Here is a 14,534-nt window from a genome sequence, read left to right on the forward strand (position 1 = left end):
CTGTCAAATGGAGCAGTGTGTGGCGTGCTGAGATACCACAGATGTCGCCAGCTGAAGCCTGAAAAGGAGCCCGATGCGTAAAAGGATAGTGGTGCAGTAACCTTTACCTCATTGGCAGTGAGGTCCTGTTGGTGCTGTTAGGCTCCATATCCCCTTTGATGAGCTGGCATATCTCATCCATGACCTGCTTTCGGAAGCGCAGCCCCCGAAGGCACGCATTATCAGACAAGTTGAGGTAAGATTGCTTTTCCCTTTAAGTTCGTCAGCTGTACGGTCTCCTCCTCCGCCCACGCGTTAGTCTGCGACTTCTTCGATTGGCCTCTTCACTAATCATCAAAGGCAGTCCATCAAACAGAGGATGACTTGCTTCCACGTCAAAAAGTTCACAGGTGTTTCAATGACAGACCTAAAATTCCAGGTCCGAACTAAATCTTGAAGGGTGGAAGATGCCTGTGCTTGGATTTTTTTTAAACGTGTGGTGACCGTTGCACACCAGCCACCACACAGGCTTGACAGAGCTAGGTCTTGGTCCAGTAGCAAGGATTAACCAAGATGACTGGAAATCTGCTCTGCTGCACGGACCTAGTGCGCACACATATTGCAGTGGGCTGGCCCGTGCTGCCCCTGGGTCCTCGCCTCTTCTGGGCCCCGAACTCGTGCCTTTCCTGGGCCCCGATCACGTCCCTCTACAGTCTCCCGCCACTCCTGATGTACTTGCCCACGCTCCATTCACTGACCTGGACCTTGGTGATGTTCCTTTTCACTGCCGTTGTTTTCCTGCTCCAGCACATGCTGCTCCCTTGGGTGGTATGCTGCCACACTGCCACGCTGCTCCTTCCGCTCCCTGGCCTGCTCTGATGGTGCTCGCAGGCCGGGGGCCGCACAGACTGCTGGGCTCGGCTGCCACGCTGCTCCTTCCGCTCCCAACCCTTCCAACCTCAGACACCAGCAATTCAGCAGTTATAAGTAATGGTAGAGAAGCTGCAGGCCCCATCACTACCACTATTACTATCACTGTTGATATAAATGCCCTTTCTGCTACTAACTACCCTTTCTACTAAAATAAATGCAAATATAATTATAAATATAAGTATAAATGTTAGTGGATCTCTATAAAAGACCCTAAGATATCATTCAAATTTTTAAGCCCCTTGTTCAAGCAGCCTACTCCCTTCCTCGGGTGTTCAAAATGGCATCCGTAGGGCCGAGTTATGTGAGGAAGGCCAGGGAAAAGCAACTATTCTCCAGCGGTGTTCTCGGCGAGCGATCAGCTCGGTGATGTGCCAAAAGTTGCACTCGGTGAAGTGTGGGCAATCACTTCAGCAATCATCTCGGCGACGTGAGCCGAAAGTTGAACTTTCCACTTTTTAGTCAAAATGGGCAATAGCCTGCCGTTTTGGGTGATATATGGGCACTAGCCCAGCGATGTGAAGTGGAACGTCTAGCCCCAAGTGTAATGTAGCCAAGTTTGCTGATGATACAAAGATGGGTGGGAAAGCAAATTGTGAGGAGGATACAAAAAATCTGCAAAGGGATATCGACAGGCTAAGTGAGTGGGCAAAAATTTGGCAGATGGAGTATAATGTGAGATTATCGACTTTGGCAGAAAAAAATAGAAAAGCAAATTATAATTTAAATTGAGAAAAATTGCAAAGTGTTTCAGTAGAGAGGGACCTGGGGGTCCTTGTGCATGAAACACAAAAAGTTAGTGTGCAGGTACAGCAAGTAATCAGGAAGGCCTTTATTGCAATGGGGATAGAGTTTAAAAGCAGGGAAGTCCTGCTACAACTGTAGAGGGTATTGGTGAGGCCACACCTAGAGCACTGCGTACAGTTCTGGCCTCCGAATTTAAGGAAGGATATGCTTGCATTGGAGGCTGTTCAGAGAAGGTTCACTAGGTTAATTCCGGAGATGAGGGGGTTGACTTATCAAGATAGATGAGTAGGTTGGAATGAGAGGTGATCTTATCGAAACATATAAGATAATGAGAGTGCTCGACAAGGTGGATGCAGAGAGGATATTTCCATTCATAGGGGAAGCTAAAACTAGGGGGCATAGTCTCAGAATAAGGGTCCGCCCATTTAAAACTGAGATGAGGAGGAATTTCTTCTCTGAATTCTGTGTAAATCTGTGGAATTCTCTGCCCCAGAGAGTTGTGGAAGCTGGGTCATTGAATATATTTAAGGTGGAGATAGACAGATTTTTGAGCGATAAGGAAATAAAAGGGTTATGGAGAGCGGGTAGGGAAGTGGAACGGAGTCCATGATCAGATCAGCCATGATCGTATTAAATGGCGGAGCAGGTTCGAGGTGTCAAATGGCCTAGTCCTGCTCCTATTTCTTATGTTCTTATGTCAAAGGAGCTCAAGGGGCTTGGTTAACTATTTCTCATCATAGTGCACAAATTCCTCCATGGCCTCAACCCTCACTATCTGTAACCTCTCTGGCCCTACAGCCTTCAGATATCGGCACTCCTCCAATGCTGGCCTCGAGCATCCCTGATTTCTATCGGCCTTCCATTGGCGGCCATGCCTTCAGCTGCCCAGGCCCCAAGATCTGGAATTCCCTCCCTAAACCTCTCCGCCTCTCTACCTTGTTCTCCCTCTAAGATCCTCCTTGAAACCTACCTCTTTGACCAAGCTTTTGGTCACCGATCCTGATGTCTTCTTATGTGGCTCGGTGTCGAATTCTATTTGATAGCACTCCCTGTTAAAGGCGCTACATAAATGCAAGTTGTTGTTGTATTAAGGCCACAAGCTGAAGCAGGTCTTTTATGGAACTGCGAAGGGCAAGTCAAGACAGGACATGTCATGAAAACAATGTGGGGAGAATAAGTTGAGCACAGGAATTAAATCTACTCCAGAATTCCACCAACAGGCAGGTAATACTGAAAAGTATATTTATTAATGGATTTAAAAATGCTGAAAATATCCCTGATAATCCTCCCCATCTCTGTAAACTCTTTAAACCTCACTATCCCACGAGGTGTCTGCATTCCTCAAATTCTGCCCTCTTGAGAATCCTTGATTATAACTGCCCAACCATCGGTGGCTGTGTCTTCAGATGCCTGGGCCCTAAGCTCTAGAACTCCCTCCCTAAACCTCTCTATCCTCTTTTAAGACCCTCCTTTAAACCTACCTTTGATCAAGCTTTTGGTCATCTGCCGTAACTACTACTTATGTGGCTCGGTCAAATTTATTTGTTTTGTCTTAAACAGCACTGTGGGATGTTTTACTATGTTAAAAGGCGCTAAATAAATAAATAAATAAATAAAAGTTGTTGTTGTTGTTGTTGAAAACCAGACAACTCAGTCCTACTTGCGCTCATTTTTCTTACTCTCTTTGTTCTGCTTGAGTTTTGTGAGCCCGGGAGTTTGAAAAGGCGTTGTTCCAACACTGTTGCACTATTAATGAATAAATTCCAAAGCAGAACACCATATGTCATGTCAAATATTCAGAGCTTGAGATAAATTCATTCTATAGGGAACAATGATCGAAACTTTATACATAGTACTGGGGCTCCACAATACGCCCAATGACACCCTGAAAAATATATGAGGGTCAACTCTAAAAGAGGGGATGTAGTTATCCAAGTATTTGAAAGACAAAGGAGCAAGTAGACATGGAGGGCCCAAGGTAAAAGACACCCATTGGGAGACTCCAGGAGGAAAATTGGGGCAGCAGCTGAGGCTTAAAGCTATTGAATTCAATGTTCACAGCAGAGGGATAATGAATGCACAGTAGGAGGAGAGGGCGCTCCTGAAGCTTGCGTCGAGTTTAGCTGGAGCTGAAGTGATGGGCCATAGGAAAACCAAGGATCATTCAGACATTCAGCAGTTATCCAATCTCTGTGACTTCCTGATATAAAGGTGATCACACTGTCAGCAGCTAACACGGTAGAATAGATATGGGAAAGTGCAGGAAGCAACAAAGGGACAGGTGTTGCATCTGCTACAGTTGCAGAACATACCTCAAGAAGAGCAGCTAATAAGGAAGGAAGGAAGGAAGGTGGTTAAAAACAGAGTTTAAACACCCCACCTCTTTCTGACACTTACCAATCATTGCAACTCAGCCCATAGTCCCTGGCAAATCCTGCTGCCTCTTCACAGTCTTTAAAGAGCAACATTCGAACAAGAGTGTCCAGTGGGAACATTGTGGATCGCTGAGAACTCACCGTGAGGGCAAAATTCAAAGTCTTCAGAGCTTCACGACGTACCTGAAAGAAACCAACAAAACGTTGCCTATTTGGAACAATGTTCTCCTAGTAACTGTCACCTACCTGACCCAGATTGTTCATTAATATACAGCAGGAGATGAGAGAGGATAGGACCCAGTGGTTCGTCAAAAGTTTGCCAACAAGTGAAATCAGCTCCACAATGCACAGGGCCCTCGGTATATCTTCCTCATATTACATGTTCACTGGAACAGGAGGAAGCCATTCAGCACCTCGAGGCTGTTCCAACATTCAATTAGATCATGGCTGATTTATATCTTAACTTCATCTATCCACTTTTGTTACGCAACTTTTAATACCCTTGCCATCAAAAATCTATCAATCTCACTTTTGAAACACTAATTCTACATTCTTGAGCTTGGCCTTGTACAGATTAAGTTGATGGGCGTCAATGATGGGAAACAGAATACTTTTCCACCTTTGGCACCCGGTATTAGCAATAAGCACTCCCAAATCAGAGAGACCACACCGAGGTGAAAGGAACATCCACTACAGCTGTAGTGTCGATGTGCAATGCTGCAGGTAGAATGCAAATGCAGCCTGAATACAGAGTCAGGATCTAACCTGACACTGGAGCTTGGGCCACGACATTCGACTGATGCAACATAAATTTAGTGTCTGTGTAAAGCTGAAACCACTTCACACTAAATTGTAGTACAAATGCCTCTTAAGAATCAATTTACTGTACCTCAACATGTTTTTGTCTCATTCTAGGGAGAGTGCCCCTTTCTGCATTGGTGTGAATTTTCCTATTTCAACTCCAGCCATCCTTATTGCTCGAAGATTTATGATTGGATGCTATGAGCAGTTTTATGAATGTACTGATACTAGTTAGGAACCAAGTTGAGACTGCCTCAAACCCCATTCTCTAAGGACCCTTACAGCCAGCAGAGGGAAGCAGTTTTATTTCATCACTCTGGACAAGAATTTAGATCTCAAGATCTTAACAGGCTCCTAATCCATACGAGCTCTTGTTGCAAATTCAAGAACAGAAATTATTCTGCAACGATTTTTGGCGTAGGATGCAATGTGCTAATATGGCAGGCAATGACCTCAGTGCAGAAGCTGGAGTGGTTATTCCCAAGTAGCAGAAAGAAAACAGTCTCTTCATTTTAATAACAGGAAAAATATGAAAGGTTATTGCTGAACTGATGGGGGCAATTTGTCATATAAATGGCCGAAGTTCACCAAAAGACAGAAGAACATTCAGAATGTTAAATCACTCTAGCTTCTGCAATGGTTCAGCTGTTGATGTCACTCAGCTGCTGAATCATGTGGTATATGAAGGGCTGCCGAACTGTGCTAAGGGCAGTGATAGGGGATGCCACAATTGTCCTCTGTGCTCCTTTTGGTTAGGGAGGGTTCTCGCTACTGATCATTATCCAGCTGGATATTGGGCAAGGACAGGTGCAGGTTCAAAAGCTGTGATTGAATAGCCTGGCAACAATCACTATCTCAGCTTACACATAAACAAGTGACTGCAGCAGCAGACACATGCTGACACCTGTGAAGCCCAAATATGAGTCAGCACCTTCAGAAGAGAGGAGAAAATGTGAGGAGAAAAAACAATTGGAAGGTGGTGGGTGGTGGAATAAAATCAAAGTTTTGCCCCAAACTTTAAAGTAAAATTAAGTAAGCAAAAAATAAGGGAAAAAATCCACAAAATCATAGCCAGCTACAAGAGTAGCAACTCATAAAAAGGTACCTGCAATCCTCTGCCTTCACATTCAAAGAACAATCACCAGTAGATAGTAATTCTTATGTTAATGCACAGCTTGCCAGGTGACTGGCTGTACCTGTTTGAAGTAGCGATGCAATATGCAGGCACTGAGGTAGGAGGCTGTCTTGACCAGCTTGAAAAACCTCACAAAGTTGTTGCTGTTCAGAGCAGCGAAGGCCTGGACCGCCAACTTCACCTCTGGGGAGTTACGGACGATTGGGCGGAACTGCTGGACTTCCCTAGAAGAGCACAAAACGTGAAACAGTAAGTCATCCATGTTAAACTACAACTACACTAAGCCAGCAGAGCTGCCTCGAATGAGGAGAAGGAATAGGGCCTTGTCTGCCCAATTGGCGATTTGATGATGCCCAACAGAAGAAACTTCTATTTTTATAAATAAATCTCTATTTTTTTCCCCAATTCAGTGCTTATTGCTTTTTTTTTATATATAAAGAGCATGGTTGCAAATTAAGGATCTTCCCTGCATATTTTATGGTACAATTTTAAAGTGTGTGCAGAAACAGAGAGACCGGAGGGTTCACATACACAAATCTTTGAAGGTGGCAGCATAAGTTATAAAGCTATTATGTCGTATTTAACAGAGAGATAAGCTACCGACCACATTTTTGCTTCATCACCAAGACTGCCTACTTCCACTTCCTTAATAACGCCCGACTCCGCCCATTTGCTGCTAAAACCTTCATCCATGCCTTTGTTACTTCTTGACTTGACTATGCCAATGTTCTCCTGGCTGGCCTCCCACCTTGCACCTACTGTAAACTTCAGCTCATCCAAAACTCTGCTGCCCGTATCTTAACATCTTAACTCTCGCCAAGTCACGATCACCCATCAGCTCGCTGACCTACATTGGCATCTGGTCCAACAATACCTCAGTTTTAAAATTCGCATCCTTGTATTCAAATCTCTCCTTGGCCTCACCCCTTCCTATCTCTGCAATTTCCTTCCAGCCCAACAAGCCTTTGAAATCTTGGCACCGCTCCAATTCTGGTAGCCATGCCTTCAGCTGCCTAGGCCCTAAGCTCTGGAATTCCCTTCCTAAACCTCTCAACCTCAATTTCTGGCTTTAAAATGCTCTTTAAAACCTCTCTCGTTGACCAAACTCATCTGTCCCGATATCTCGTGTGGCTTGGTGTCAAATTTTGTGCCTTGGGGTGTTTTGCTATGTTAAAGGTGCCATATAAATGTACGTTTTAGTTGTTAAAAAGGCATTCGGGATCTTTGGCTTTATAAACAGAGGCATAGAGTACAAAAGCAAGGAAGTTACGGTAAACCAGCAGAGGTCACACAAAAGTTTCACCAAAAGAAATGAAGAAACGCTGGAACCCACTTGCAGAAAATTACTGTAACCACCCAGAGGTCTGAAGGCCAGTGCAAAAAGAAGTGACAGGACCTTGGTCAAATAGTTAGTGCAAGTAACATTTTCATTTATTCAATGGAATTGCAATTGTAAATGCCCCATCCAGCAGAAAGACACACGCTCTAAAAAGTTATATTTTCATCTTTACAGAGGCAGGTGGCACACGACAAACGAGAAAGAACGCGAACAGGAGGACGCCCGGCAAATCAGCACCCAGTGACACCCTTGGAAGACAGGATCGCTGCTTTGATGGGTCCTGCCTGGAGAAAAGCAGCCACCACTGCACAAGCTGGGCCCACACCCAAGGGAGAGGGTAAGTCCTGCAAATTCCACAGTCTGGCTTTGCTAAATGTTAAGTACTGAGCGAGCTAGCCATGTTTCGGTTCATGGAGATGTCTCAGTCAGTTACGCTTTGGTTGATGCAATGTGCTATCAGTCATCGTGGTCCTTTTCATGCCACCCTGCCGCCCCCTTCTTTGCTGCTAACTATTTGTCTGTTCTGATATATTTTGCAGAACTTGAGGCAAACCCCGACAAGGCTGAAGCCAATGCAGAAGATTCAGACGCAGACGAGCCTGAAAAGGAGAACATCTTCCAATTCCACCTTCCAGAGCAAGAGCAGGGGAGGGAGAGGTGATGGATGAAGCCCACACTGTTGTATTCACTCTGGAGGATGTGCAGGTGCTGCCCGTTGAGGTGCCATGCCCTTTCCTGAGTGGTATGACTGTTGGGATATTCCATGGTTTCTGACAGTCCGAGGCTGGGGATTCCAGTGGGGTACAGCGAGGCACACCCAGGGCCCCACCATCCGAGGCTGCGGGTCCCAGTGGGATGCAGCGAGCCACACCCAGGGTGAGGAGGGGAAGAAGAGTTCATCAGTGCTCTCCTGACGTGCAGGTTCTAACAGATGTGGTTCAGATGATGGCAATGAAGACGGGGAGCACTGACCTTACCCGATCACTCCTGGACACCATCAGTGGGGTGGGTGATGAGGTATTGGGACTGTCGGGAGAAGTAACAACACTCTCACGAGAAATGGGAACACTGTCCGGGCACATGAGGGAGGGAATGTTGCAGGTAGTTGAAACACTAGCAGCGAACACGAGAGGGAATGTCGGAGTTAGCTGCTGCAATAAAGGAACACGCCCAGACTCCGTGTCCATTGATAGAATCAACTGCCACTCCCACTCCAATCCCTAGACCAGCCTCTGAAGAGGTCCAAGCCGGGCCTTCCACATTACCACCTCCCCCGCCCCCCGCCCCCTCCCCATCAAGAAGTGCACATTACCAGAGATGTTCGAAAGAATAAGCTTGGTACCAACCCGAGAAATGCTGCGCCATCGCCTGCAGGCAGGGGTGGAGTAAAGAAGACCAAGTGCAGCGGGCGGTCTTAGAATAAGGTGGAGGAGAGATGGGTGCAACCTTTCTTTGCTGCTGCTGCTGTTGTTGTCTTTATTATGTTATTATTACTGTTGTAACTATTCTAAAAATAAACGTTTTTTATAAGTTAGGAAAAATGTATAAGTTTAAAAGTTTGTGATCTTTTAGCTTGTAAGTGATCTTAACTGAAAACGTTAAAGTTTGATACAAGAATATTTTTATCAAATTTAAGTACAAACAAGTGTTTGTTAAACTTTTGAATAAAATATATTTCAAATTATAACTGAATCATTTCCATTATTTGTTCCATTAACACAACACAACATTACGGAACAGGTCCAAACAGTAAACATGGTCCATTTAGAATAGTTGCCGCTGAGCCTTCAGGCAGCAAAGCGTTCACAGATGAGCTGCTGGCACAAGGCTCAAGCAATCATTAAAAGGGGCACGACGGCCCGTTTTCCTCCGCAGTCGTGCTCCGGGTTCAGGAAGTTACATGGCTTCCTTGTCCTCATCTGCATTTTCCTCCTCATCATCAGCCACTCTCACCGCAGGTGGGTCTTTCACTACCAGCTGCTGCTGCCTCATGATGGCTAAGTTATGCAACATGCAGCACACAACAGTGAACTGACCAACAATCTCAGGAGAGTATTGCAAGTAGCCTCCGAAATGCTCCAGGCACGGAAACGCTATTTCAAGATGCCAATGGTCCTCTCTTATGTTGCGCGTCGCAATGTGTGATATGTTGTATGCCCAGTCAGCTTACGTCCGGGTGGCGAGGCCGTACCCTATGTCTCCCAGCAGCCATCTCTGCCCTTCTGGCTGCTGCTGAAACATGGCAGATATAGCGCTCTCACGTAGGATGTACACATCATGGGTGCTCCCACGTTATCTCGCATCAACTGATGCATGTCGTCACACACGAGCTGCACATTAACGGAATGGAAGCCTTTTCTGTTCCTGTATATCTCGGAATCCTCCAAAGGTGCTCGCAAGGCGATGTGGCTACAATCAATGCAGCCCTGCACCTTTGGGAAGCCAGCAATCCTGGAGAAGCCCACAGCCCTTTCACACATTGTCTGGGCGGTCATGGGGAACTTTATGTAGTCATTCCTCCGGGAATATAATGCAGCAGTCACCTGCCGAATGCAGATGTATGTTGCATGTTGAGAAATGGCGCACACATCCCCAGTTGTGGCCTGGAATGATCCAGATGCATAGAATGAAAGTGCAGCTGTCACCTTCACGTCAATTGACAAAGCTGTCCTCCTGACGCTTCTAGGTTGCAGGTCTGCTTTTACTAACTCTCAGATCTCAGTTACAACTTCTTTGCGGAAACGCAGCCTTCCCACACAGTCTGCATCACTCAGGTGCAGGTATGAACGCCTGTCTCGATATAACCAAAGTGGGTAAGGCCTCCTGCCCATCATCCTACTTGCTCCGAGGTTTCTCATGCGATGACGTTGCATCAATCATCTCCTCCGCAGCACCATCATGCAGAAGGCTTGCACGAGGTATGGCATTGTCAGTTTTGCCCCCCGTGATTAAATTGTACCTTTGCAAGAAGCTCAAAACAGCAAGACAAGCTGCTTTGTTCTCTCTCTCCCCAAGGTCGACGCCCTAGTATGGATTACACCCAGGTCTGCGCATGCGCGATAGGCTTGCTTAGAATGGGAAGCTAGGCATTCAAATGAGGACATTTGGGGCAACAAAGTTTAATGCAATACTTTAATTTTAGATTTTTTTCTAAGTACTGACTGAATATCTCCTCACCGGGCTAGAGGGTTGGCCGGCAGAATCGCTCCCTCGCCTGGACACAGGGGCTCGGCTTCTTTTGATGCTGCTGCATAGTGTAACGGTTCTCATCCCTTCAGTTAGTCTTCCACATACCCCCACCCCCAGGCTTCTTTTGAAGCCGAGCCCCTGTGTCCGGGCAAGGGGCCTTCGAGCCCGGTTTGGAGACGTTCACTGGTGACGTGACACTTTGAAATAAATCTAAAATTAAAGAATTGCATTAGACTTACATTTTCTGCGTTTTAAGTTTGAAAAAAAATTAAGCTTCCTGATGCATATTTAATGTGTTCTTGACTCCCTCCAAAACTTCATATAAAAACAATGGCATCTTTCTACACTGATTTTTTAATGTGCGCTGGTTTTTCTTAAGTGCCCAGAAGGTCAGTCGAGGAGGCGGGAGCTCGGAGCAGCGTGAGTCCGGGGTCGGCGAGAGGCCTATAAAGGCCAGCGGGAGTCGAGCAGTTCGAGCAGTCAGTCGAGGAGGCGGGAGCTCGGAGCAGCACGAGTCCGGGGTCGGCGAGAGGCCTATAAAGGCCAGCGGGAGTCGGGCAGTTCGAGCAGTCAGTCGAGGAGGCGGGAGCTCGGAGCAGCGCGAGTCCGGGATCGGCGAGAGGCCTATAAAGGCCAGCGGGAGTCGGGCAGTTCGAGCAGTCAGTCGAGGAGGCGGGAGCTCGGAGCAGCGCGAGTCCGGGATCGGCGAGAGGCCTATAAAGGCCAGCGGGAGTCGAGCAGTTCGAGCAGTCAGTCGAGGAGGCGGGAGCTCGGAGCAGCGCGAGTCCGGGGTCGGCGAGAGGCCTATAAAGGCCAGCGGGAGTCGGGCAGTTCGAGCAGTCAGTCGAGGAGGCGGGAGCTCGGAGCAGCGCGAGTCCGGGATCGGCGAGAGGCGTACCGGTGCAGCTACAGGGAGAAGGCAAAGATACAAAGGTAACGTCACAGCCTAGGGGGTAAGTGATTGGCTGGTGATTGGTGAGTAGTTTTTCTTTTTCTTCTTATATTGGTCAGTAACTTTTAACATTGTTATTACCAGTTTAAGTGTATCTAAGGGTTAAGACATGGCAGGAGAGCTCGGTCGGGTGTTATGCTCCTCCTGTACCATGTGGGAACTCAGGGACACTTCCGGTGTCCCTGACGACTACGTGTGCGGGAAGTGTATCCGCCTCCAGCTCCTGACGGTCCGCGTTACGGAATTGGAGCTGAGGGTGGATTTACTCTGGAGCATCCACGATGCTGAGAATGACGTGAGTATCACGTGTAGTGAGTTGGTCTTACCGCAGGGAAAGGGTCCACAGCCAGATAGGGAATGGAAGACCAGCAGGAAGAGTAGAGCAAGGAAGGTAGTGCAGGGGTCCCCTGCGGTCATCCCCCTGCAAAACAGATACACCGCTTTGGGTACTGTTGAGGGGAATGACTCATCAGGGGAGGGCAGCAGCAGCCAAGTTCATGGCACCGTGGCTGGCTCTGCTGCACAGGAGGGCAAGAAAAAGAGTGGGAGAGCGATAGTGATAGGGGATTCAATTGTGAGGGGAATAGATAGGCGTTTCTGCGGCCGCAACCGAGACTCCAGGATGGTATGTTGCCTCCCTGGTGCAAGGGTCAAGGATGTCTCGGAGCGGGTGCAGGACATTCTGAAATGGGAGGGAGAACAGCCAGTTGTCGTGGTGCACATTGGTACCAACGACATAGGCAAAAAAAGGGATGAGGTCCTACGAAACGAATTTAAGGAGCTAGGAGCTAAATTAAAAAGTAGGACCTCAAAAGTAGTAATCTCGGGATTGCTACCAGTGCCACGTGATAGTCAGAGTAGGAATCGCAGGATAGCGCAGATGAATACGTGGCTTGAGCAGTGGTGCAGCAGGGAGGGATTCAAATTCCTGGGGCATTGGGACCGGTTCTGGGGGAGGTGGGACCAGTACAAACCGGACGGTCTGCACCTGGGCAGGACTGGAACCAATGTCCTAGGGGGAGTGTTTGCTAGTGCTGTTGGGGAGGATTTAAACTAATATGGCAGGGGGATGGGAACCAATGCAGGGAGACAGAGGGAAACAAAAAGGAGCCAAAAGCAAAAGACAGAAAGGAGATGAGGAAAAGTGGAGGGCAGAGAAACCCAAGGCAAAGAACAAAAAGGGCCACTGTACAGCAAAATTCTAAAAGGACAAAAGGTGTTAATAAAACAAGCCTGAAGGCTTTGTGTCTTAATGCAAGGAGTATCCGCAATAAGGTGGATGAATTAATTGTGCAAATAGATGTTAACAAATATGATGTGATTGGGATTACGGAGACGTGGCTCCAGGATGATCAGGGCTGGGAACTCAACATTCAGGGGTATTCAACATTCAGGAAGGATAGAATAAAAGGAAAAGGAGGTGGGGTAGCATTGCTGGTTAAAGAGGAGATTAATGCAATAGTTAGGAAAGACATTAGCTTGGATGATGTGGAATCTATATGGGTAGAGCTGCAGAACACCAAAGGGCAAAAAACGTTAGTAGGAGTTGTGTACAGACCTCCAAACAGTAATAGGGATGTTGGGGAGGGCATCAAACAGGAAATTAGGGGTGCATGCAATAAAGGTGCAGCAGTTATAATGGGTGACTTTAATATGCACATAGATTGGGCTAGCCAAACTGGAAGCAATACGGTGGAGGAGGATTTCCTGGAGTGCATAAGGGATGGTTTTCTAGACCAATATGTTGAGGAACCAACTAGGGGGGAGGCCATCTTAGACTGGGTGTTGTGTAATGAGAGAGGATTAATTAGCAATCTCATTGTGCGAGGCCCCTTGGGGAAGAGTGACCATAATATGGTGGAATTCTGCATTAGGATGGAGAATGAAACAGTAATTTCAGAGACCATGGTCCAGAACTTAAAGAAGGGTAACTTTGAAGGTATGAGGCGTGAATTGGCTAGGATAGATTGGCGAATGATACTTAGGGGGTTGACTGTGGATGGGCAATGGCAGACATTTAGAGACCGCATGGATGAAGTACAACAATTGTACATTCCTGTCTGGCGTAAAAATAAAAAGGGGAAGGTGGCTCAACCGTGGCTATCTAGGGAAATCAGGGATAGTATTAAAGCCAAGGAAGTGGCATACAAATTGGCCAGAAATAGCAGCGAACCTGGGGACTGGGAGAAATTTAGAACTCAGCAGAGGAGGACAAAGGGTTTGATTAGGACAGGGAAAATGGAGTACGAGAAGAAGCTTGCAGGGAACATTAAGGCGGATTGCAAAAGTTTCTATAGGTATGTAAAGAGAAAAAGGTTGGTGAAGACAAACGTAGGTCCCCTGCAGTCAGAATCAGGGGAAGTCATAACGGGGAGCAAAGAAATGGCGGATCAATTGAACAAGTACTTTGGTTCGGTATTCACTAAGGAGGATACAAACAACCTTCCGGATATAAAAGGGGTCAGAGGGTCTAGTAAGGAAGAGGAACTGAGGGAAATCTTTATTAGTCGGGAAATTGTGTTGGGGAAATTGATGGGATTGAAGGCCGATAAATCCCCAGGGCCTGATGGACTGCATCCTAGAGTACTTAAGGAGGTGGCCTTGGAAATAGCGGATGCATTGACAGTCATTTTCCAACATTCCATTGACTCTGGATCAGTTCCTATGGAGTGGAGGGTAGCCAATGTAACCCCACTTTTTAAAAAAGGAGGGAGAGAGAAAACAGGGAATTATAGACCGGTCAGCCTGACCTCAGTAGTGGGTAAAGTGATGGAATCAATTATTAAGGATGTCATAGCAGTGCATCTGGAAAATGGTGACATGATAGGTCCAAGTCAGCATGGATTTGTGAAAGGGAAATCATGCTTGACAAATCTTCTGGAATTTTTTGAGGATGTTTCCAGTAAAGTGGACAAGGGAGAACCAGTTGATGTGGTATATTTGGACTTTCAGAAGGCTTTCGACAAGGTCCCACACGAGATTAATGTGCAAAGTTAAAGCACATGGGATTGGGGGTAGTGTGCTGACGTGGATTGAGAACTGGTTGTCAGACAGGAAGCAAAGAGTAGGAGTAAACGGGTACTTTTC

At 46.8% G+C, this 14,534-nt stretch overlaps 1 protein-coding gene across 1 annotated transcript in view; it reads right to left on the reverse strand.

The window, feature by feature from the left end:
• Nucleotides 1-14,534, reverse strand: part of mcm3ap (minichromosome maintenance complex component 3 associated protein) — a 132,871-nt gene that overhangs the window by 74,774 nt on the left and 43,563 nt on the right. Inside the window, exons 9-10 of the mRNA XM_070876281.1 lie at nt 6,029-6,191; nt 4,054-4,214 (exon numbers count right to left, since the gene is read on the reverse strand). Of these exons, the coding sequence (XP_070732382.1) occupies nt 4,054-4,214; nt 6,029-6,191 (324 nt within the window). The remainder of the gene's footprint in view (nt 1-4,053; nt 4,215-6,028; nt 6,192-14,534) is intronic.

This window comes from Pristiophorus japonicus, chromosome 3 (assembly GCF_044704955.1).
Source record: "Pristiophorus japonicus isolate sPriJap1 chromosome 3, sPriJap1.hap1, whole genome shotgun sequence".
NCBI classification, from domain to species: domain Eukaryota; kingdom Metazoa; phylum Chordata; class Chondrichthyes; family Pristiophoridae; genus Pristiophorus; species Pristiophorus japonicus.